At 60.9% G+C, this 22,196-nt stretch overlaps 2 protein-coding genes across 3 annotated transcripts; both read left to right on the top strand.

Moving 5' to 3' along the window:
* Positions 1 to 1,429: 1,429 nt before the first annotated feature.
* Positions 1,430 to 4,264, top strand: LOC135364658 (uncharacterized). The gene is given in 4 exon segments (XM_064593543.1): positions 1,430 to 1,569; positions 2,683 to 3,002; positions 3,065 to 3,069; positions 3,127 to 4,264. Coding segments are annotated over 4 exon segments (1,164 nt in total). The 3' UTR covers positions 3,826 to 4,264.
* Positions 4,265 to 10,168: 5,904 nt separating this feature from the next.
* BSG (basigin (Ok blood group)) lies at positions 10,169 to 17,497 on the top strand. Of its 2 annotated transcripts, XM_045863522.3 has the most exons (9): positions 10,169 to 10,328; positions 14,466 to 14,622; positions 15,093 to 15,212; positions 15,309 to 15,391; positions 15,524 to 15,660; positions 15,737 to 16,013; positions 16,493 to 16,517; positions 16,654 to 16,715; positions 16,800 to 17,497. In XM_045863522.3, the coding sequence occupies exons 1-8, from the start codon at positions 10,262 to 10,264 to the stop codon at positions 16,712 to 16,714; spliced, it is 927 nt and encodes a 308-aa protein (XP_045719478.1). In that variant the 5' UTR covers positions 10,169 to 10,261; the 3' UTR covers position 16,715; positions 16,800 to 17,497. The 2 variants fall into 2 exon arrangements, with proteins under 2 accessions (XP_045719478.1, XP_045719480.1); XM_045863524.3 differs by lacking the exon at positions 15,093 to 15,212.
* Positions 17,498 to 22,196: the final 4,699 nt, after the last annotated feature.

Here is a 22,196-nt window from a genome sequence, read left to right as displayed (position 1 = left end):
CAGGATGAGGGGCCGCAAGCAAGGCCATTTCCACCCATGCAGACGTCACACCACCGTTTCTACACAAGATCGGACACAGGCGTGCCTGAGCCCGGCCAGACCTGAGAGGAGGGGACCCGGACCCCACCTCTTGAGGGGAGTCATGTTCCCCCTCGGACCGTCCCCCCCACAACTGCCTCACACCCCAGATCTGACAGTGGCATCTGAGGCCTCAGTTCAAATCCTGTAACCTGTCCGTGGACAAGCGGCATCAACGATCCTCAGCATTGGAAGCGGCAAGAGAAAGACCACGTTGCCCAGTTACATATAAAATTCAGATAAATCGTTTTTACTATATACTATACAGTATACATACGTATCCTGTGCAGTATTTGGGGCCCACTTTTCAGTGTTTGTCGTTGATCTGAAATTCCAAGCACCCTCTGTCTAGATGCTCGGTGAGGGCCTACGTCCTGGGGTGGTTACAGTTAAACTGGACAGGACATGTGAACACACTTTTTTTTTTTTTTTTTTAATATTTTATTTATTTATTTGACAGAGACACAGCAAGAGAGGGAACACAAGCAGGGGGAGTGGGAGAGGGAGAAGCAGGCTTCCCGCCGAGCAGGGAGCCTGACGCGGGGCTCGATCCCAGGACCCCGGGATCGTGACCTGAGCCGAAGGCAGACGCTTAAGAACTGAGCCTCTCAGGTGCCCCGTGAACACACTTTAAATACTAATTTCTCTTGAACTCATCCCTGGCCTGACACACCTCCTGGGTGAAGACAGGACTCCTGGCCTCCCTTGCCAGACGCCACCAAATGAGAAAATGGGTGGTAACATGTTTCCAGAGTCCCCGCACCTGGATGAGTTCATCGGTCTGTGTGATCAATTGGTTTTAGCCACCTCTCCTTTATAATGACCCCTTCAGTGGCAAAGGGCAAAATAAACTGACTCAAGCCAACCGGAATTTCACTGCTTCTGTGAGCGAAAGGCCATGGTTTCAGGCATAGCTGGATCCAGGCACGGGTTCTGTCCAGACTCTGTCTCCCCCGGCCTGTGGTCAGAGAGTAACAGCTCCAAAGATGTCCATGCCCTACTCCTGGGATCTGTCTCTGACAATTAGAAAAGGCAAGGAAGAGGTTCTGCCCTGGAGTCTCTGGAGGAGCCAGCCCTGCCCACAGCAGGACTCTGGCCGCCTGAGGCCTGTTCCCTCCCTTTGGCCCCCAGCACTGTGGAAGAATAAGCTGTGTGGTCTCGGGTGCTGAATGTGCGCTAAGTTGCTAATCCGGGACAGCTGCACGGCTCAGCTTTCTCTGAGTGACCCTCCTCCTCAGGGGGCTTCTCTCCCTTGGGACCAGCCAGGCGGACACCCTAATCACTCCACGTCCCGCAGAGTAAGAGCTGCTCTGGAAGAGCTCCGTGGAAGAGGTCAGACACCCTGAGCACCATGGCGACCCCACTTCCCCCTGCCAGGGCCTGTGCACAGGTGAGAGCCAGAGTGCGATGGCGACTGTCTCCGCCCATCAACCTGAACCTCCCAGGAGGTGGGGTGGTCATGTCAGGGGTCCGGGGCCTCTCGCCGCTGCGGTAGGAAGGTCACGGCAGGGCGTGGGGCACCCAGCCCTGACCTGGCTCTCTCCCCAGGAGGCGACAGCACTTTGAGATGCACGTCACGGGGTTGTAAGCATGCCCCCCGCTCCTTCCGCCACGTGGTCTCCTGCACCTGTGTGGGGCTGGGGTGCAGGCCTTGTACACCCACCGTGGGTGCTGACGGCTGCCAGGCCCAGCCGTGAGGGACCCCGCCCTGCTCTGCCACCCCAAGGGGGCGGGTAGGTCCTTAGAGATGTAAGCCGGTTGTGGGGCCGTGGGAGGCTGCGGGGGATCCCTGGGGAAGGGCTACTGACTACGACAAATGCCTTTCCGCTGGACAGAGCTGGGTGTCTTGTGACACCTGGCCATGGGGCTAGAGCTGGCTCACGAGGGTGGCATGGTCATCACCAGCAGGAAGCTGGCCCTTGATGCCCTGGTGGAGCCACCACATAAACCCATCCTGGAGCTGGCTGGCCATAAAGGCCCCAGATGAAGCTGGTGAGGTGACCGAAAGGGATCTTTCAGGCACAGCTCGCTTCAGGTGCTCACGTGGGGCCCTCAGGAGCCTGCCTGCCTCTCAGCTCTGCTGTCTTGCCCCTCAGCCACATGATCAGGAAAACTTTCCCACATGGTGGAAGGACGGGCACCCTGGGCCCCGTGGAAAGAGCTTGCTTCTCCACATTTACGAGGATCGGTGCTGATGGGCCCAGCGTCTGAACCAGTCACTGGATTGCAGGGGCTGCAGCCAGGGGGTTGGCATTTTTGGACGCACATTCTGAGTCTGGGGCAGTGGTGGGAATAGAGGAGGACTGGCCAGAGAGGAGCCGGTGGAGGGGCCGTGGCCCACACCCTGACCCCGCTGCCCACACGACGGCCGCTGAGGCTGGGGCAGGGGCTCCCACGCTTGGAGACCCCAGCCTTGCCTTCTGCATCAGGGCAGTTGCCCAGCATCCCACACGGAAGCTGGCTCCTAGTCTGGAGAACCACCTCCAGAGGCTCAAGGTGCTGGGGGCAGCCAGGAGGAGTAATAGCTTGCACCCCAGGTCCCCATCCTCCACTGCTCCCCTCCCCGCACCCCTCCACTGACCTGCCCCTTCCTGTCACCTGCAGCAGGAACCCCGGCTCCTGGCCTGGCTCTGGTGGCAGGACCAACACGGTGCAGCATGACAGGCTGGGGGCTGACCCCCTGGCCAGGGCGCTTCGGGAGCTGGGCCCGCAGATGCCGGACATACAGACCTGCAACAAGGCTCGCTTCTGGCCCGGCAACATCACTCCCTGCAAGGTGCAGGAGCACCAGTGGGGAGGGCTGGGGCAGCCTGGCCTGGCAGCAGGACATCAGCCCGTGGCGGGGGCCCACCGGACAAGCTCCCTATTTTCCCTTCTCTGGGTGGTCCTGGAGGTGGACACTAGCATTAGCCCATTTCTCAGATGCAGAAACTGAGGCACAGAGAGGTTAAGTAAGCTGCCCAGAGTCACACGGGCCATGGTGAAGCTGGGGTTTGAACTCAAGTGCCAATGATCGCGGCACGGATGCAGCATGTGCAAAGGCCCTAGAACAGGAAGGAGCAGCAAAGCGCGTCAGAAGGGCATGAGGAAGGATGTGGGGAGTCATGGGACAGGCCCCTGTGGCCCTGGGGGCTGGGTCTGTGCCCTGGAGTCAGGGCCCCTCCAGCGGGCACAGGGGGTGACCTGTGTTCTGTAGCTTCCGGCAGGGAACTCAGGGGGGCCCTGGTGTAGGGCAGAGGTCGGCTGGCTAGAGTCCTGTCCTTCGGCTCTAAGGTCAAACCTCCCAAGCCCCTGCTCTGGCCCCTCGTGTCCTGTCTCAGTGAGGTCACCAGCCACTGTGGCCCCAGCCTCAGACCTGGCACCCCGGGGACGACCCTACTCCCTTGCCTGGCAGAACCCTCCCCTGCAGGGTGGTGGGGGCGGGGGGGAAGGATTGTAATAAACCATATGGGCCTGTGTGGACTCCGACCCCACTTCTGTTCCACACGGGCCAGTTTCCCTACTGATGAAGCAGGTTGCACTTTTAAGACTGTTCGTGGAGTCCAGCTAAAGTCAAGGACCAGCTTCGCCCAAGGCAGGCTCCAGGAAGGGGCCCCAGGGACCCGGGCAGAGGTGCGTCAGCCGGCGCTGGGCCCGGGGCAGCCGCTGCATTGTGCAGGCCTGCAGGGAGGCGGGGCGCTGGGGCGTGGGGTGTGGAGACAACAGCGATACTCCAGTATCATCTTCTTCCTCTTATTTTTTTGGTAACATCTTTATTGAGATAGAATTTACATGCTTGCTGCCTAATTCAGGGGGTGTTAGTACATTCACAGGGTTGTGCAACCAGCACCTCGAGAACATTCCATCACCTTAGAAGGAAACCCCGTCTCCATCAGCTATCACCTCTCCCCCCTCCCCAGCCCTGGCCCCCACGAGCCCCCTTCCCGTCCGCAGATGAGCCTGTTCTGTGCGTGTCACCCACGTGGACTCACCCCGCGTGGCCTTCCGTGTCCGGGTCCCTCCCTGAGCGTCCCCGCCCCCATCAACGGTCACTCCCCACCTTCTCCCCCGCCCCCCACCCCCCGAGCCCCCTTCCCGTCCGCGGATGAGCCTGTTCTGGACGTGTCACCCACATGGACTCACACCCTGCGTGGCCTTCCGTGTCTGGCTCCCTCCCTGAGCGTCCCCGCCCCCATCAACGGTCACTCCCCACCTTCTCCCCCGCCCCCCACCCCCCGAGCCCCCTTCCCGTCCGCGGATGAGCCTGTTCTGGACGTGTCACCCACGTGGACTCACACCCTGCGTGGCCTTCCATGTCTGGCTCCCTCCCTGAGCATCCCCGCCCCCATCAACGGTCACTCCCCACCTTCTCCCCCGCCCCCCACCCCCCGAGCCCCCTTCCCGTCCGCGGATGAGCCTGTTCTGGACGTGTCACCCACGTGGACTCACACCCTGCGTGGCCTTCCGTGTCTGGTTCCCTCCCTGAGCGTCGTGGGCTCGGGGCCTGTCCCCGGGGCCGCGCGTGAGGGCGCCTGGCTCCTGCTCACAGCTGAGGTCCCGGCCCGTGCGTGGGGGACTGTGTGTTCCGTCCACCTGCCCATGGACATTTGGGCTGTGTCTCCACTTGGCTGCTGGGAACACCCATGGCCTTTCGCTCTGGCCACTTCTTTCCTGCACAGAAGAGCTGGCCTGCCGCCACGCCCCCACCAGCACCGTGGCCCCTGTACTTGCTTTGCAGGAAGCCACGGGTTGTATTGTTCTGTGACATCCTCGAGGGAGAACCACGTTTAGAGGCAGGGAGGCCGGCAAGGAAGCCTTGGGCCTTGTCTGGGTCCTGGCGTGGCTCCATCTGGCTGCAGGTCAGGGCAGGATGTGGAGAGGAAGGCTTATCTCCCCATCCCAGCTGTTCCTTCCTAGCCCAGCGGGGGGACCCCCCCACGGGTCCCCAGGTGAGCGGAAGGCCACCAGCACAAATGAGAAGGAGCCCCACCCTGCCTGGGGACTCAGAGCACTGCCCAGGGCCGTCTTCTACAGTGTAAAATGATCTCTCTCTGTTCTCTGACGGTTTCCCCACCTCTGAGGGAGACAAAAGTCCCAAAGCCCTCAGAACAATGGGATCCTATCCTTCCACATTCTGGGGCCCGGAGTCAGAGATCAAGGTGGGCAGGACTGCAGGCTCCAGGGGAGGGCCCTTCCTGGCTCCTCCAGCTCCTGGGGGCTCCAGGCGTCCCTGCCTGTGGCCGTGTCCCTCCCGTGTCTGCCTCCATGGTCACATGACTTCTGTTCTGTGTCAGAATGCCCCTTTTATGAGGACATCAGCCATAGGATAGGGCCTGCCCTGCTCCGGTGTGACCTCATTTCAACCTGATTGCATCTGCAACTACTCCAAAATAAGGGCCGGTCCTCAGGTTCCTCTGGACACGGATTGGGGGGGCACCATTCACCCCAGCACAGACATGGACACTTGTTACCCCACTGTAAACACCAGCTCACCTTCCCCAGTGCCCTGTGATGGGAAGGCCGTCCTCGTCCCAGCTGACTGATGAGGGGACCTGGGCTCTGGGGACAAAGCCAAGTGTCTCGCGGTGGGGGGTGGGACAGGATGGGGACTCACGCCTGGGCACCCCAGCATGACGCTCAGGAAACAGCCGAGCCCCAAGGAGAGCCTGGCCAGCCTGGGGTCTGCCCCAGAATAACGGACTGGAGCCCACAGGGGCAGCTGCCTGCAGCGTGGGGCCTGGGGTCTGGGAAAACGGCTGCCCAGAGGCTGAAGTCGGGGCATCTGGGGAGATCTGACTGGAGCGTAGATCCAGTATTAATTTGCTGCAACCCTAAGCTTCTCAAATTGGACCCCTTTTCTCCCATCTTAGGGTTGGAGGGGGTTGCCTGCAACTCACTGCCAAGGAGCTCTGGAAGACCAACGGGGGAGGGAAGAGGCCCAGAGGGAGGGAGGGCAAAGTGCAGAACCCACCAGGGAGCCAGGCGGAGGGGGGCCGCCATCCCCATAAGGCTGTAGGTTGAGGACTGGCTAGAATTAAAGGCCGAACAAGAAAGAGCCCTCCTGAGATCCCACTATGGCAAAGACACCAGCAACGGAGTGAGGAACCCGTGGACCACCGGGAAGTCTCGATAGGGTACACCAGTTCACTAAGGGAGAGCAGCTGACATCTTTCTGGGGAAAGTACTAGTTGAGCGATGAAGAGCCCCTGGAGGTGAGAGGCTGAACCCCCAGGGAGCCTCTCCAGCTCAGTTCCGGGTGTGCACCCTGGACGGCCCTGCACCACCCCCACTGCCGTCAAGTCAGCGCTAACAGAGGTGCGTGATCTGCACCAGTTCCTGGGGCGGCGGTAACAAAGCAAACTGGACGGCTGAAAACAACAGAAATCATGCTCCTACGGTTCTGGGGCCAGAAGTCCACAATCGAGGTGGGCCGAGCTCCTGCTGCAAGCTCGGAGGATGGTCCTTCTGCCTCTTCCAGCTCCTGGGGGCTCCAGGCATCATCCCTGGACTTCTGGCCATGTCCCTGTGTGTCTGTCTCCTTCTTCCCAGGCTGTCTCCCCTGTGTGTCTGTGTCTCTCATCTTGCATCTCTTAGAAGGACACTCATCTCAAGACCCTTTTTCCAAATGAGGCCCCATTCACAGGTTCTGGGGGGCACCACTCAAACCAATGATCACCCTGTCCCCCGCCCATTTCCCAGGCCCCTCACCCCCTCGGTGGCCCAGACATCTCTCTAGAACACACAGTAGATGACAGCCCCTCTTGCCTGAACCCCTCCCAGGGCTCCCTAACCCTGAAGCATAAAACCCCCACTATCCTCCCTCCCCCACTGCCTGGAGAGGGTTGGATTTCAAAGCTCCCCCTTTCAGAAAAATGCACATAAAAAACTAAGCGGAGACAATTTAGCTGTGGACAGATGGGTGTAACAATGAAAATCTGATGTCATCTTCTCTCTCCTCGTCTGTGAGTTTGAGGGGTTTTCTAAGAAAAATTAGAAGGCAAACGCTGTGTGACCAGGCAGGGATGGCGTCCTGAGTGTACGATGCTGGAGACATGAGAGCCCATGGAGGTGAGAGGCTGAACCCCTCGTGGCCAGGAGAGGACTCTGCCCGGTGGCAGCCAGCATGGGGCGAGGAGGGAACCAGCTGTATGGCACAGGCTGGCGCCGCCCGGCCAGGGCTCCAAGGCAGGACACAGGGCCAGGGAGGCTGAGCCAAAGGCCTGGGGTGCCCAGTCCTGAGGGTCAGCAGGGGCTGGGCTTCTAGCCGTCCCCAGGGCAAAGCTGCAGAGACAGGCCAAAGAGGAGAGCTGTCTCCTTGCCATTCTGTCGGAGGAAGACATCCAAATCTGGAATCTCAGCCCCTCCCGGAGAGGGAGCCGGCCTCAGAGGCCAGGAGCAGGGGACGGAGCAAGGAAGGGCACCTGCGGAATGCAAGAATGGCCGTCTGTCCCCGCCCCCATGCACCGGCGGGCAGCAAGCAAGGAGCACGGGCAGGACACGAGGTCAGAGAGTGACCAGTGCAGTGAGGGAATTTACAACAGGTGATGGAACTGGGCTGCTCTTGAGCAGGTCAGAGACGCCAGATGGAAGACAGGACGCCCAGTTACATTTGAGTTTCATATATAGAACAGGGACATTTTAGTGTAAGTCGACCCCAGACACTGCATGGGATAGACTTACACTTTAAACATCATGGATTTTTTTTTTTTTAATCTGAAATTCAACCTGCATTTTTTTTTTTAAAGATTTTATTTATTTATTTGAGAGAGCGAGAATGAGAGAGAGTACATGAGAGGGGGGAGGGTCAGAGGGAGAAGCAGGCTCCTCGCTGAGCAGGGAGCCCGATGCGGGACTCGATCCCGGGACTCCAGGATCATGACCTGAGCCGAAGGCAGTCGCTTAACCAACTGAGCCACCCAGGCGCCCTCAACCTGCATTTTTATTTGCTAAATCTGGCCACCGTTGCTGGAGTGGTCCTGGAAGGCTTCTCCTGCCCCAGGGTGCGGCCGGGACGTAGCAGGACAGGGATCTGACCAGTGGGCGGGGACCGGGAAGACTTTCCGGAGCGGGGGCCAGAACACTGGGTCTTGGGGGAGGCACAGCTTGATTTTGTAAACAAGAGCAAAGACCGCCTGGCAGCCCTAATATTTCCCACGAGATCTGTCCTCAGCCCAGCTCAGGGAGGGCAGGAGAGGGGGCCGTGGAATTGCACCCAGGCCGGAGGGACTTTGAAGCCAGCTGGCCGCTTTCCTGGTCATTCTGCACGTAGCTCTCGCCCCCCTTCTGAGCGGCCTTGTCCAGCCCTCGGCCCCCAGGCTGGGACTCCTGGCCACTCTGAGACTCCCAGGCACTGAGAGTGAGTCTCCAAAGAGCAGAGCCCGTTCATCAGCAGGTCCTGGCCCCTCTCTCCTCCAACACTCCCCATAGCCCATCTTGCCTCTGCCCAGCCTCCCTCCTCCCGGGTTGCTACCTCCCCCAGCCTGCCTGGCTGTCCTCAGACTTGCCCTCACCTCCCCACTCTGCTGCCCCCACTCTGAACATCACAGCCTCTGGAAGCTGCCAGGCTGGATCTAAAGTAGCCCTCCCTCACCCACAGAGGGGCAGGAAACTTCCCCTTCTTCTCTTCTAGGGCTTTGGTGGTCTAATCCTTAAATCGACATAAAACAGATGAGCAGGAGAGAAACAAACAGAAGGTTAATAACATGAGAGACACGCAGGAAAACGGAGAAATGCGGGGCGCCTGGGTGGCTCAGTCGGTTAAGCGGCTGCCTTCAGCTCAGGTCATGATCCCAGGGTCCTGGGATCGAGCCCCGCATCGGGCTCCCTGCTCAGTGGAGAGTCTGCTTCTCCCTCTCCCTCTGCCTGCCTCTCTGCCTACTTGTGCTCTCTGTCAAATAAATAAATAAAATCTTAAAAAACAAACAAACAAACGGAAAAACGCTCCCCAATGACCAAAGCCAGCCCCTTAAAAACCACCTTCGGCTAAAGCCAAGAGCTGAGGCTGGGGGTGGGGAGTCTGCTAGGGGAGGTGGACAGGGTGAGGTTGCACATTCAGGTCCCTGCCTGCTCCACCATGCGGGTTTCAGGAGACTGCGTGATCCCTCTTCCTGGCCTGTGAGGGAGACACCCTGCAAACGGGCTTTCCCTTGTAAGTGTCTCTTGCAAAAGGGTAACTTCTCAATTCTTCAGAGCTTCTCTGGTGTCTGCAGTTCTTAAAAATAACCAGTACAGGGTGGCTCGGTCTCCTTAAGCCTCTGCCTTCGGCTCAGGTCATGGTCCTGGCGTCCTGGGATCGAGTCCCAAGTCAGGGTCCCTGCTCAGCGGGAAGCCTGCTTCTCCTTCTGCCTCTCTCTCTCTGTCTCTCGTGAATAAATAAATAAAATCTTTAAAAATAAATAAATAAAAAAGTATTTGTTCTAGTGGTGCTTGTCTGGCTGGGTTGATAGAGCACGCAACTTTGGATCTCACGGTTGTGAATTCAAGCCCCACCTTGGGTGTAGAGATTACTATCATCATTAAAAATAAAATGTTAATAAAACAAAAAGTAAGTCACAAGCATTTGTTGTAAAGCATGGTTTTCCAGACAAAATGCAGTACAGCCAGTTAGTGTGAATTTCAGGTAAACAGCGAGTGCCTTCCTGGCACAACGCTGTGCAGATACTGCGGGGGATACTTAGGCGAGGAAACGCAAGTGCAAACCTAACTGCCATCCAGGTGTTTCTTTTGCTCAATCCGGCAGCCCGCCACAGCCCAGGACACACATCCCACCTGTTCACAGGGATCCCGACCCCTTCAACATGCTTTTCTTCTTCTCCGTATTGTGACAAAATACACATAATTTAAAGCGAGCATTTCAACCACTTGGGAGTCCACACTTCTGTTCTGACGTCACAGTCTGAGAGGCTGAAGACAGGGAGGAGGGGCCCAGCGCAGTCCTCGCAGGTCCCGCCCCCGCTTCCTAGCAACGCAACCACGCCCCAGGCCGCGGGGCGTGGCCGTCGGGGTCACGTGGCGCCTCTGCGGGCGCCGGCTCGCTCCAGCGCGTGCGTACGTGCGTCCGCGCGCGTGCGCGGGGGGCGGCCGGCGTACCGTGCGCGTCCCTGCTCCTCGACGTCGCCCTGCGCGCGCGCGCCCGGCCCTCCCTCCGGTTCTTATAGCGCCGCGGGCGGCGGTTGGCGGCGGGGACGGCACGGACGGTGGCGACATGGCGGCTCTGCGGCTCGTGGTGCTGGCGCTGGCGCTGCTGAGGGCCGAGGTCGGCTCCGGGGCAGGTGAGCGTCCCGCCCGGCGGGGTGGGGGCGGAGCCGGGGCGCGGGGGCGCGGGCCGGCGACCCTGGAGGTGGGGGTCCCTGGACCCCGGCGGCCCGGGCGCGCGAGGGGACCCGGGAGCTGGCCCGACCCCTGGACGAGGGCACCTTCCGCCCCCCCAGCCCCGCCCCGGCCGTGCCAGGCCGAGGGGCGCGGCGGAGAGCCCCCCGGGACTCCCGCGCGGCCCCGGCGAAGCCTGTGCGGCCTGGAGCAGCGCCCGCCCGGGCCCGGGGCTCTCCCCTGGCTAGCGCGCTGTTGTCCTCGAGAGGACGCGCGGCGGCGCCCCTGCGGCCAGTGGGCTCGCCGGACCTGGAAGGGATTGTCATTCCTGGCAGGATTTGGGTCCCGTGTCGTGCTCCGGGGGGGCGCCTGCCCCCCTGGTGTCGACCCAAACACGGAAACCCGTGGAGGGAAGCCAGCGCGCTCCGCTTCCTCCGCTTCCTCCGCTGTCCGCTTTCAGGGGACAGAGGGAGATGTCCCCCCCTTCCTGTTACAGGAGTGGAAACTGAGGCCCGGGTCGGGAGGGGACATGTGCCAAGGTCGCCATGAGGTCGCCTTGGCAGCCGGGGTGGAGCAGGAACTGCTGAGAGGGTTGTTTTTAGCCCCAAGCAGCGTTCTTTTCCGGAGCTTTTCACGGGAGTGGGCAGTGTTTTGGGGGTGGACAGGTGTGGTTTGGAGGGCGCTCGTTGGAAAATGGATTCAGGCGTGTTTTGCAGGGGAAAGCAGCACAGCCTCTCTGTCCCTGACAGAGATTTTCTTCCTGTGTTGTGACTTCCCGTTTTGTTCGTGGTTAAAGATTTCCAGTGATGGGCACGTAGGGAACAAAGTGCGGAGAAGGGTCTGGGGCCCTTGTGGGAGGAGGCCTCTTGTAGAGCTTCACCCACTCACTCCTGACCCACCTGAAGGTCTCACCTGGCCTCTCTCCTCTTCTTATAATCAAGACGGCAGTTTACTGAATGCCTCTGGGCGAGGGCCTTGGCCGCGTGCCTTCCAGCGGATCTCTGGAAGACTCCGATAGGAGCCGCAGCAAGATGAATGCGGAAGATAGGCTGCTGTTTTCCGCCCCTTGAGCCTTTGCAAACAGCTCTCCGTGGCTGGAGGTGGTGGCCACGGGCGGGCGGGCGGCCAAGGGGGTGAGGAGGGCTCGTGGTTTCCCTCTGCGGCGTAGCACAGTCCCTGAGCTTGGCCCCCTCATCACAGGGTGGAAGCACTCATTCCCGGCTTCAGCCACCCCAGCTCCAGCCGGGAGACTGAGAGGACCCCTGCCACGGGGGCTTGGAGCTGCTCCTGCCCTCTCGCACACCGTGGGGGGGGGCGCGGACCCAGTTTGTCTGCACAGTGTCTGAATCCACCTGGGACCTGTGTCTGCTTTCTTTCTCACTTTTTTTTTCCCTTGAACTTTATTTATTTGCTTATTTATTTGAGAGAGAACAGAGAGAGAGTGAGCATGAGCAGGGGTGGGGAGGGGCAGATGGAGAGGGAGAAGCAGACTCCCCGCTGAGCAGGGCTCAATCCCAGGACCCCGGGGTCACGACCTGGACCGAAAGCAGACGCTTAACCCACTGAGCCACCCACCTTTGACAGCTCCGCATCTCCGGGGACTCTCAGAAATACCATGCATCCTTTTTCTGCTGGGACAAGTGAATTACTAATGGTGTTTGCCTCTCCTGTCCGGGTCAGCTTCCCAGAAACTTTCTTCAGGGTACTCTGCCAACAGTGGGTTTCCTCAACTTAAGCAGCAAGTGCCTGCCAGGTTGGCACCCATGTCAGCCAAGGCCCCAGGACAGGGCTCTCCCTGGGATTGTCCTCGGCGCCACGGTCCTGGCAGGCCTGGTTGGGAGGGCACCAGTGGGCACCAGTTGCTAGCTGGGTCCTACAGGCTGCTGATGCGGCCTGTCTGTGCCTCAGGTGAAGGGAGCAGGAACCCCCTCCTGGCCAGATGGAGGGGATGGGAGGGGCGGGCGGGTGGAGAGGCCCAGAGCCTGTGGCTGGCATCCCAGAAATGTTCTGTTGCTCCTCCTACCTGAGCAGAGCTGCTGAGGAGGGTGGGGAGGAGGGTGGGTGCTGGCAAGCCTCATCCCTGCTCCTGGGCTGTTTACCATAAGGCCTGCCTGGCCCCGTGCCCGGCGGCCTAAGGGCATGGAGGAGGGGTGGCTGTTTTTAGACGAAGGTGACTTGACTTCAGAACAGGGCTCACAGTCACATGGCCAAAACTGATTTTTTACTTTCTGGGCTGTCTCCCTTGTTCGTCCCTCCTGTGCCTGTGTTCTTGAGGATCCCTGTGAATTCCTGGGGTGCCCCCTCCCGTCTCTGGAGCCAGGTGGAGTGTGCCCCGGTCCCCTGCTGCGTGTGACCCTCAGGCAAGGCGGGGGTGTCAGCCTGTGGTTCCTCAGACACCCAGGGGGCGGGGGGTGGGGTATGCCCTGCCTTGTCCTCTCTCTGAGACCTGAGTCCCCTGCTCCCCCCTGGGAGTAGCCCTCAAGCCTGTGGTGTTTGGGACACTTCTTTCTCCCCCAGGGAGGCAGGGTGCAGCTGGGACAGATCTGACAGCCCCTGGGTGAGGGGACAAGGCTACAGACACGAGTCCTGAGGCTTTAGAGCGGCAGGCGGTCTGGGAGGTGGGCTGTCTCTGGCCTCACTTCCTGCCCTGACTCACCACTCCCAGCCCTGCACAGAGCTGTTGGTTTTGCAATCTTGGGAAATCGTGACTCCTGAGAAATGCAACTCACTGGGAGGGGATCCTTTGGCCGAAATGGCGCTGCCACAGAAGGGTTTCAGCCCTCTTCCAGCTTCACGCCTCTGCTTGTCGTTGTACCCGTCCTGAGTCCTGCGAATTGTCTTTCGGCTACCCCCGGTGGGTGGACATGAAGGTCTACCTGTCTCCAGGACCTTGGGGCATGTGCCACCTTGCCCCAGAGCAGAAAGCCCGAAGGCTTCGAGGCTCTACACCTGTATTCACGAGCCCACGGGGTGGGAGGTGCCCGGGGCGCCAGAGAGGGGCTTCCGTGCAGTTCCTGTCCGCCTCTTCCCCTGCCTGCCTGGGGGTCTGAGACCGTGTGTTCTGTCCACCCTGGCCGCGGGTCTCACCTCTTCACACAGAGACCGCCGCCACCCCTCCCCCAGACTGGAAGTGCCTCGAGGGGAGCCAGGGCCTGCGGGTGTTGAGTTCCTAGCGGACGGGAGGGGGGCTGTCAGCCCACTGAGGACTCAAGTGCCAGGGACTCTCTGAGTAGGAGACAGGCACATTCTGCCTGTGAGTCATTCGAGAAAGCTGCCCCGCTGTGATATCCCTCCAGTAAAGATTGCCTGCTGTCCTTTTGGATTTTGAGGTTAAAGTTTCTTTTTTTTTTCTTTTTTTAAGATTTTATTTATAGGGGCGCCTGGGTGGCTCAGTTGTTGAGCGTCTGCCTTTGGCTCAGGTCGTGATCCCGGGGTCCTGGGATCGAGCCCCGCATCGGGCTCCCTGCTCGGCAGGAAGCCTGCTTCTCCCTCTCCCACTCCCCCTGCTTGTGTTCCCTCTCTCGCTGTCTCTCTCTGTCAAATAAATAAATAAAATCTAAAAAAAAAAAAGATTTTATTTATATATTTGAGAGAGAGCAGGCTCACGAGTCGGGGGTGGGGAGGAAGGGGCAGAGGGAGAGGGAGAAGAGGGAGATCCCAGGACCCTGGAATCATGACCTGAGCCGAAGGCAGACACCCAACCACTGAGCCACCCAGGCGCCCCTAGATTTATCTTTTAAAAAAGGAATTTCAGGTGTGTGCTGGGGCTGGGCCCAGTAGTCCATGGACCCAGGCTGGTCACTGGCTTCTGTTCCCACACCTGAGACCCAGTTGGTTAAAACATTTCCAGACAGAAACTGCATCGAGCCCTCTGTTCTCACAGGCGGCTCTTCAGCCCCGAGGCCCCTCTAGCGCAGCAGACGGAGCCGGGTGTGATACAGGCTTGTGGCTTCTCTCCTCCGGCAGGGCGCTTGGACAGTGTGGAGGGTGTGCCGTGGCAGGCTGGCTCCGGAACATGTGGGCAGGCAGCTTGGGGCCCTGGATTTGGGTCCTTTCTTGCCCTGATCCCTGTGCTCACGTCCTCTCATGTGGCCCCCCAGGGAGCGGGATCTGGACTTCCGTAGATGATATTGGCTCCAAGACACGGCTTACCTGTACCTTGAATCACAGCACCACTGAGATCACCGGCCACCGCTGGGTGAAGGGGGGCAAGGTGCTCAAGGAGGATGCACTGCCCGACATGAAGACGGAGTATGAGTGAGTGGGGTCCAGAGGCGGGTGCCCCAACCTGCATCAGGGCCTGCAGAGATGCCAGACCCCCATTTCAGCCCGCGGGCATCACCCCTAGGCCCCTCCCTGCACCCCACTTGCTCCAACGTGTTGTCGCTGCCCGCGGCCTCTGGTCAGTCGGAACGAAGGCCGGAGTCCGTGGGCTCGCTCTGGACAGACGTTAGACGTGAGCTCTGCTCACACCCCCTGGCTGTGAGATGGCCAAGGCCCCAGATCCAGCCAGGGGCCGGGGGCTGCTGAATGTGGGGCTGGCCTGCGAGACCCTTCCCTTCTTTCCCCAGGGCGCTGGCTCGGGTGGGCGGGCAGACTTGGGTTCTCCCCGGCCTGAGTCCCTGGCTCACTGAGGTCACGGGCACTCCAGGCCGCCCTGCTCTGACGCCTTGACTTAGTCGGTTCCTGAGCCAGCTCTAGAAGCAGAGAGTCCTGTTTGTTTCAAGGGCGGCTGGGCACACAGGCTCACTGATGCAGGCCTCCGGTCATGGAGGGGGGACCGGTTCCACATGCTGTCCCCGCACCTCCTCGTCCCTCCTGACCAGTCCTGGCTCCGGCTCCTGTCGGTAGGAGTCCCCCGCAGCGTGCCGTGGTGTGAACTGAACTCAGGACAGGACGGCACTTCTGCGCGTGCTCCGCTCACTGCCGTGTGTCTCTTACAGGGTGGACTTGGATGAGCGCTCTGGGGAGTACTCGTGCATCTTCCTCCCGGAGCTGGCGGGCACAACCAGAATCGAGGTGAAGGGTGAGCTTGGCCGGCCCTTGGGCGCATCTGGGGAGGGGGCGGAGGACACCGCCTGCCAACCCAGCAAGGGCACCGCTTAGGAACCGCCAGAGAGTGGGCTCAGGCTCCTGCCTTGCTCGGTCTCCCCTGTAGGGCTCCCCAACATCAAGGCTGTGAAGAGGTCAGAGCATGCCACCGAGCGGGAGACGGTCGTGCTGGGCTGCAAGTCGGACTCCTTCCCCCCGGTCAGCGAATGGGTGTGGTACAAGATGGAGAGCTCCGGGGACCAGGTGAGACCCATGTCTGCCTGGGGACGAGCTGGCCTCAGGCTCGGCCTCAGTCCCTACAAGGTCCACCTGCCCCCAGGTCATCAGCAACACCTCCCATAGCAAGTACCTGGTGATATCCTTGGAGACCAAGACGGAGCTGCACATCTCGAACCTGGACCTGGAGACAGACCCTGGCAAGTATGCATGCAACGGCACCAACTCGGAAGGCACCAGCCAGGCCGTCATCGTGCTGCGCGTGCGAAACCGCTTTGCCGCCCTCTGGCCCTTCCTGGGCATCGTGGCCGAGGTGCTGGTGCTGGTCACTGTCATCTTCATCTACGAGAAGCGGCGGAAGCCGGACGAGGTCCTGGATGGTGAGCCCACATGCCCTTCGCTCACCGTTCGGGGGTGGGGGCGGGGTCCCCTGCCGGGGGCTCCCTACCCAAGGCCTCGTCTGCCCCACTGTCCTCCCTCACTTGGCTGCGGGTGGGTGTCCTCCGTGGTCAGTGGCCGCTTTCCGCGGCTCCACCCATGCTGGTGGTGGCTGCTTGGGGCCCGAGGGTTGCGGCAGCAAGCCAGCTCTTGACTTTGTGCAGAGGCTGCTCAGGAAGCCTGAGCTTGCCCTCCTGCCTGGCGCCTGTGGGCAGGGCTCCCAGATGCCACGCGGGCCGTGACCCCACACGGCTCATCCTGAGGGTGCATGTCCTGGGGGCAGGATTGGCTGCCTGCGTTTACAGTTAGGGACACTGAGGGCAGGGCCCAACAGGACCAGTGCCACCCTGCAAGGGGCCCGGTGCAGGGACCGCTCCTGACGGCCTGCCCTCTCCTTGCATGTGGCCACGCGTCTACACAGATGAGGACACAGGCTCCGCTCCTCTGTAAGTCGGGGCCTTGCTGGGAGGGGGCGGGTGGGCCGTGTCCCCCGGGCAGCGTCCGCTGTGCACGTGCCGGGTGGGAGTGGGGCCACCGTTGCGTCCTCCTGAGCGCCCAGAAGCCCTCCGTCCTATCCCCCAGGAAGAGCAGCGGGCACGTGAATGACAAAGGCAAGAACGTGCGCCAGAGGAACGCCAACTGAGGTGAGGCGTGGGGGGAGGGGAGGGTGCAGGGCCTGCCCAGCCGGCCTCAGGCTGGGCTCCGAGCATCCCTCCTGCCCTGCACAGGCGTCCAGCCTCCGTGTGGAGCAGCTCAGCGTCTGGTGTTTGCAGATCCTCTCAAAGGAGACCCGCCCTACGAAAGCAGACCACACCGTGGGTCAAATCACAATGTTTCTTTCCTTTTTTAAACTAAACTAGGGTTTTCTACACATAGAATTCTGTTCCTTAGGGGTTTGTTTTTCCTTTTTAAACATTTTGTGACCGCCTCGGGGGAGCTGTGAGCTTCCTGCGAGACTCCTGTCCTCAGCCCGTCCCCTCAGCTGCCCCTGCCCACCTGACCTCTCGCCGTCTTCCCACTATCTCCTGCCTGTCCCTCCTGTCCCTTGGGCATTTAGCCTCCAGCCCGTAGTGGGGGTTTTGAAGGGCAGGTTGGCCTCTTTCTGGGGCTCTACCTCCTGAGACTGCTGGGCCTTGTTGGGACCCTTTGTGGAAGGTCACAGGTCGTGCACGGTGCGAGTGTCCTGCCTGTCTGAAGTCCGTGCTGATGGGGTGCCTCGGGTCTGTGTCGTGCGTCAGGACAGCTCTGCGCGCAGCTGCTGGTGGGCCCGCGCTGGCCCGCCCTGCCCCTGCCGTCCACACGCCCAGCTGCAGGGGAGTAGTCCGGCGACCACGCTGCAGAACCCCCTCCCCAGCTGCTCCGCAGCATCCTGACTCACCCACCACCTGCCTGCTCACCAATAAAGAAAGGCCGACCCGTCTCTTTCTCCTTGGGCTCCTGTGTGTGCCGCCATGGTCTTAACAGGAGAGCTAGCAGGGGCGTGAGCGCCACGTGGTGCTGAGTCCTGGGTGCGGTTGGGGTGCATGGGGGTGAGGCAGGGCTAACCGGCTGGCCAGGAGCTTTGTTCCCAGGATGAAGGGTGAAGGTGGGGTGGGGGGTGCAGAGGACCTCAAGGGGCCCTGTGAGTGCTCCAGAGCAGGGCCGGGCCCCCCCAGGACAGGCATCCCTCCCGTACCCACAGCTGCCTGGCACCCACCTGTCCCGGGCTAGAAGCTCCCTGCGGTGTGTGACGGAGGTGGGGATGGGGGCAGCTGGGACCTCATGAGAGAGCCCCAGTGGGTGTCCCCAGTAGAACCAGCCCCTTGGGACTTTGCTTCAGCCCAAGAGGGGCTGGCTGAGGCCTGGAAAGCCATGGAGGTGGCCCTCCTGAGCCTGACCCCAGAAGGGGGTCCCTGTCCGCTGAGCCCAGGCTGACCCCTGGAGCAAACTGGGCGACATGGATGGGGTTGAAGGGCTGGGTCATGCTCTAGGAGAGCAGATGGGAGGAGGCAGGGCCTCGCCAAACCTGGGGGCTCTAGCAGGTGCCATCTAGGCCTCCCGCCTGGTGCTGGAGGGGAAACTCTCCCAAGGAAGGGAAAGGGCTCGTTCAGGGAGACCCTGCTGCCCACCGAGGGACTGTGTGTGCCCTCCGCCTCGCCTCTGGACATGGGCCCAGACCTTCAGCAGGTCCGGAGGAGGTCGTCAGAAATCAGGTTTTGGATGTGAAATCTGATGTTGGCAAAAACTCCAGCATAACAATACCCCAAATGCTGAAGATGGACTCAGCCCACAAGCCACCAGTTTGACTCCCAGGCTCTGAAATGGGAGGCCCGACCCCTCTGGGTGGTGGCCGACCCGTGTGCCCCAACCCCACTGGCCAGATGCCTCACCACGTCCCCCAGGGCGGCAGTACACAGCTGCAGGTGGTTTCTCTGGGCTTCTGTGGGCAGAATGGGGTCCTTTATGGAGGCCCCGCACACCACAGCCTAGGGAGTTTGCCCCCCACCCCAGGTCACAGGGAGGAATGCGAGGCCCCAGGGCTAGGGGAAGCAGCGGGCCTCGTCCTTCCCTCCGGCTGTCACCAGAGGGAGCCACGTGCATGCCACTGAACAGGGTTTGGGGGCCCAGGGAGCCCCTCCTCTACAGAGGTTCTTGGGGTCGCACCTGCCTGGCCCCGTGGACACCCCAGCTGGACATGCCCCAGGGCCAACCTCCCTAGGCCCTGGGGCTCCCTGGGGCACCAGCAGCATTGGCTGGGCACCCCTGGCCTAGCTGGGGCTGGGGGATCTGTCGTGAACAGGCAGCGGTCCGGTGGGCGAGGAGGTGGTGAGGAGCTGGCCCCTCAGTGGGGATGCTGCTGGGGCACCAGGGCTCAGGTGCAACCCCCCTCCTCCCCTGAAGTCAGAAGGGGTGGGCATAGGGGTCTGTGTCCCCTGGGAGGCCATGGCTGGGTTCATCCTGCTTCCTGCTGCATCCCGGGTGCCCAGAGCAGAGGGGTCCAGACGGGAAGTGTGGGAGCTTCTGGCAAGCAGAGCCTTGGGCACCAGAGGAATGCCATGGAGCACGCTCTGTGATGTGGCGAGTGAGGCTTGGCCTCCTTAGCAGACCCCTCATTGGTTCCTCCTTCCCTAAGAGACCCTCCCCCCACAGAGAGACGCCCCTCACATGGACACAGCTAGCAGAAATGGGGTCACTCTCAAGCAGCTTTGTACGCCTTCTTTCAGCACTGAAGTATCCATCCATCTGTCCATCTCTGTAGAGCACAGCAGTGTGCAGCCCTCCGCCGCAGGGGGTGATCTTGTCAACAGCCTGCTGCAGCCTGCCTCAGTTTCCCCAGAGCGGGATGGAGAAGCCACAGGATTCAGTGAGATCATCTTTGGCCAGTGCTTGGGGGCTCTGGAACCGGTGTCTCGGGATCCCAACCTGCGGGGGGTCAGAGGGGCAAGGCTGGGGTGTCCCTCCGAGGAAACAAGGGCACAGTCCTGATGCTGCTTAGAAGGGCCTGCCGGCATCTCTGGGCCCACAGACGGGGCTACCTCCCTTTCCCTGGGACCCCCCTCCCAGACCGGGGGCCCCTGAGCACCTCCCCATTACAGTGAGGGCCTCGCCCAGCAGCAGAAGACAGAGTGGAAACAAAATGGGACAGACATGTTGGGGGGTCACCAGAGTTTGGTCCTCCCACGCCACCCTTGCACCTACTGGGGAGAATGATCTCTGTGAGGAAAGGAAAGTCCTGGTGAATCCTAGGTCAGCAGAGCTGGGGACCCCAACCTGGTCGTGCAGCCAGCGGGAAACCAAGGTGGTAGGCTGCTCTGCCTGTGGGCACTCGCCACTCCGGGCGGGTCGCGAGGGCTGGCCCTGCACCATGATGGCTCCAGACCCAGGCCAGGGGTCCTGCCACCATGGCTGATCAGACATTCTGTGTTTCTGGAGTCTGGCAGTGGGCTCTGTAGCCCTTGAGGCTTGAACGCTGGGACCCATCACAAGGCCCTGGCCTTGTTTTGTCTTCCGGGTCTATTTTTCACTCAGAGGGTCCCCAGACTCTCTGGGCTTGGGGGCTTTCGACCTGGACTTGTCCCGACTAGAGAGGAAGCGGGCTCGTGAGTGCTGAGGGCGGCTGGGAGGTCAGGAGGTGCCCTCCCAGAGCCTATTCTGGGGCCCAGGAATGGTGAGGAAGAATGGGGGGCAAACTGGATGGTGGGGAGGGATTGGGGTTTCTTTCCAAAGGCAGTGGGGAGTTGAGAGCAGTTTTAGGCAACATACCATTGAGACCTGACTCAGGGTTTGATACCTGTCAGCACAATGATTGCCACCTCTGAGTGTCCTCACCTTCACCCACCCCCCTGGGACCTTGAGATCCTTTCTTCTCCCACAAGCCAGGCACCATGCTGCCTCAGGGCCTTTGCACGGGCCATACCGCCTGCCAGACACTCTTCCCACAAATGCACTCATGACACCAGCTCTCCCTTCCTTCAGGTCTTCCCTCAGACATCACCCCCAGCACCTTTCTCATCCCTTTCCTGACTCTGAGTTGTGTAACACTGACCACCTTCTGATGGACAATAGAATATCTATTAAACATAATCTTTACCATGTTGATTGTCCCTTCCACTCGACTGTCAGCAGGGTACAGGTGGCCTGAATCCCAGCCCCCCAATCAGGTGCTTAGTAAACATTTGTTGAATTGAATGCAAAGAGTACTCTGCCCCGGGCAAGTGGTGAGAGGGAGTGGGAGAGATGGGGAGGCTGGTGGCCATCTGGCCCAGGGTGGAGCCTGTGGGATGGAAAGGACTCATTAGGACCTGGGGACAGGGTCCCCAAGGCCCAGAGAGGGGCTGGGACCCCCTAGGTGACTCACAGTCCAGGCCTGCCTCTCTCACTTCCAAGCGTTGTGGGTCCTCAGGCTGGACCATGGGTCTGCCGCCTCCCTGCTCTCAGTGGCGAGCCGTGGGGCTCTGGCGGCCTGCCCGGACTGACATGCTCCCAGGGTGAGCATAAAAGATCCCCCTTCAGCTGGAACACACATCTGCCTGGGGCGGGCTGCAGCCTGGCACTGCCGATCTGCTGCCCGTCCAGCTTCTCCCTCACCACCTCAGGACAGAGAGCAGCCCTGCCCGCCCTCCCATGTGGCGGCAGGTCTGGCCTGGCGCAAGGCATGGCAGAAGTGGCCTCCTGGGAGGCCAGACCTGCTTGGCAGAAGCACGGGAGTCCCCAGGGCTTGAGGCAGCCTGGTGGGGGCTCAAGATGGCCTGGCTCAGTCCATCCCTCAATCACCCATGAGTGCCTGCTGTGAGCAGAGAGACAACATCTCTGCTTTCAGGGGCCAGACATACTGGCAGGTGCACGCACCCACAGAAAAGTGCTATGAGAGCGGGAGGCTCCCAGGAGGCCAGGACACCCGTCTCTCCTCTCTGTCTCATTACCTGCCTCTCAGGACACCCCCCCCACCCTCTGGTTGAGCTGGGATGGGGTCCTGGGCCTATGCCCCCATGTCACCTAACACCAAATAACCCCCCAACCTGACTCCAGCCCCAGACACAGAGCCTCAGCTGTCTTCCCAGAGCTGGGGCCTGAGCCTTAGAGGCAGAGAAATGGGGGCAATCCGGTGGGACTCCCATGTGGGCATCTGGTGGGAAAGGGTGAGGGAGGCTGGGTCCCCCCCATGACCCTGGGAATTTCTCCATTTGAAAGCCCACCAGCCTCACAGGAGACCACAGCCCCCCACTGAACTTCAGGGCATTGTTTGGGGGGGGCACCAGTACCATCGGTGGCTCTTGCTGTTGGCCCATCTTCCTCACATGCAGGAGGTGGGAAAGAGCGAGTGACTGTGGGACTTGGAGACTGGCCGCCTGGACCCCATTTTGCCCCTCCGCACACAACACATTCCCACCGGTCTTTGTCCCGGGCCTTCAAATTACAAAGCAAGGGCTCTTTTGGCCTTTAAAAACATCCTTTTATTACGGAAATTCTCCAGCCTGTAGAAAGGAAAGAGGCTGGCACCGGGCGGTCGCACTTGCCTGCGCCTGTCTGCGCCGCCTGGACCGGTGAACCATAGGCGCGAGGAAGGCCCCTGGCTCAGGCGGAGCACAGAGTCTCTGGCCGGTGGCTGGGCTCAGTGACCTTGGGCGTGTCCTTCCGCCTCGGCG

This window comes from Mirounga angustirostris, unplaced genomic scaffold, assembly GCF_029215605.1.
Source record: "Mirounga angustirostris isolate CCGP_5_RB_7025 unplaced genomic scaffold, mMirAng1.0.hap1 SCAF_1, whole genome shotgun sequence".
NCBI lineage: Eukaryota > Metazoa > Chordata > Mammalia > Carnivora > Phocidae > Mirounga > Mirounga angustirostris.
Note: the sequence above shows the minus strand (reverse complement) of the source record. Positions and strands in the feature narration are given on the sequence as shown.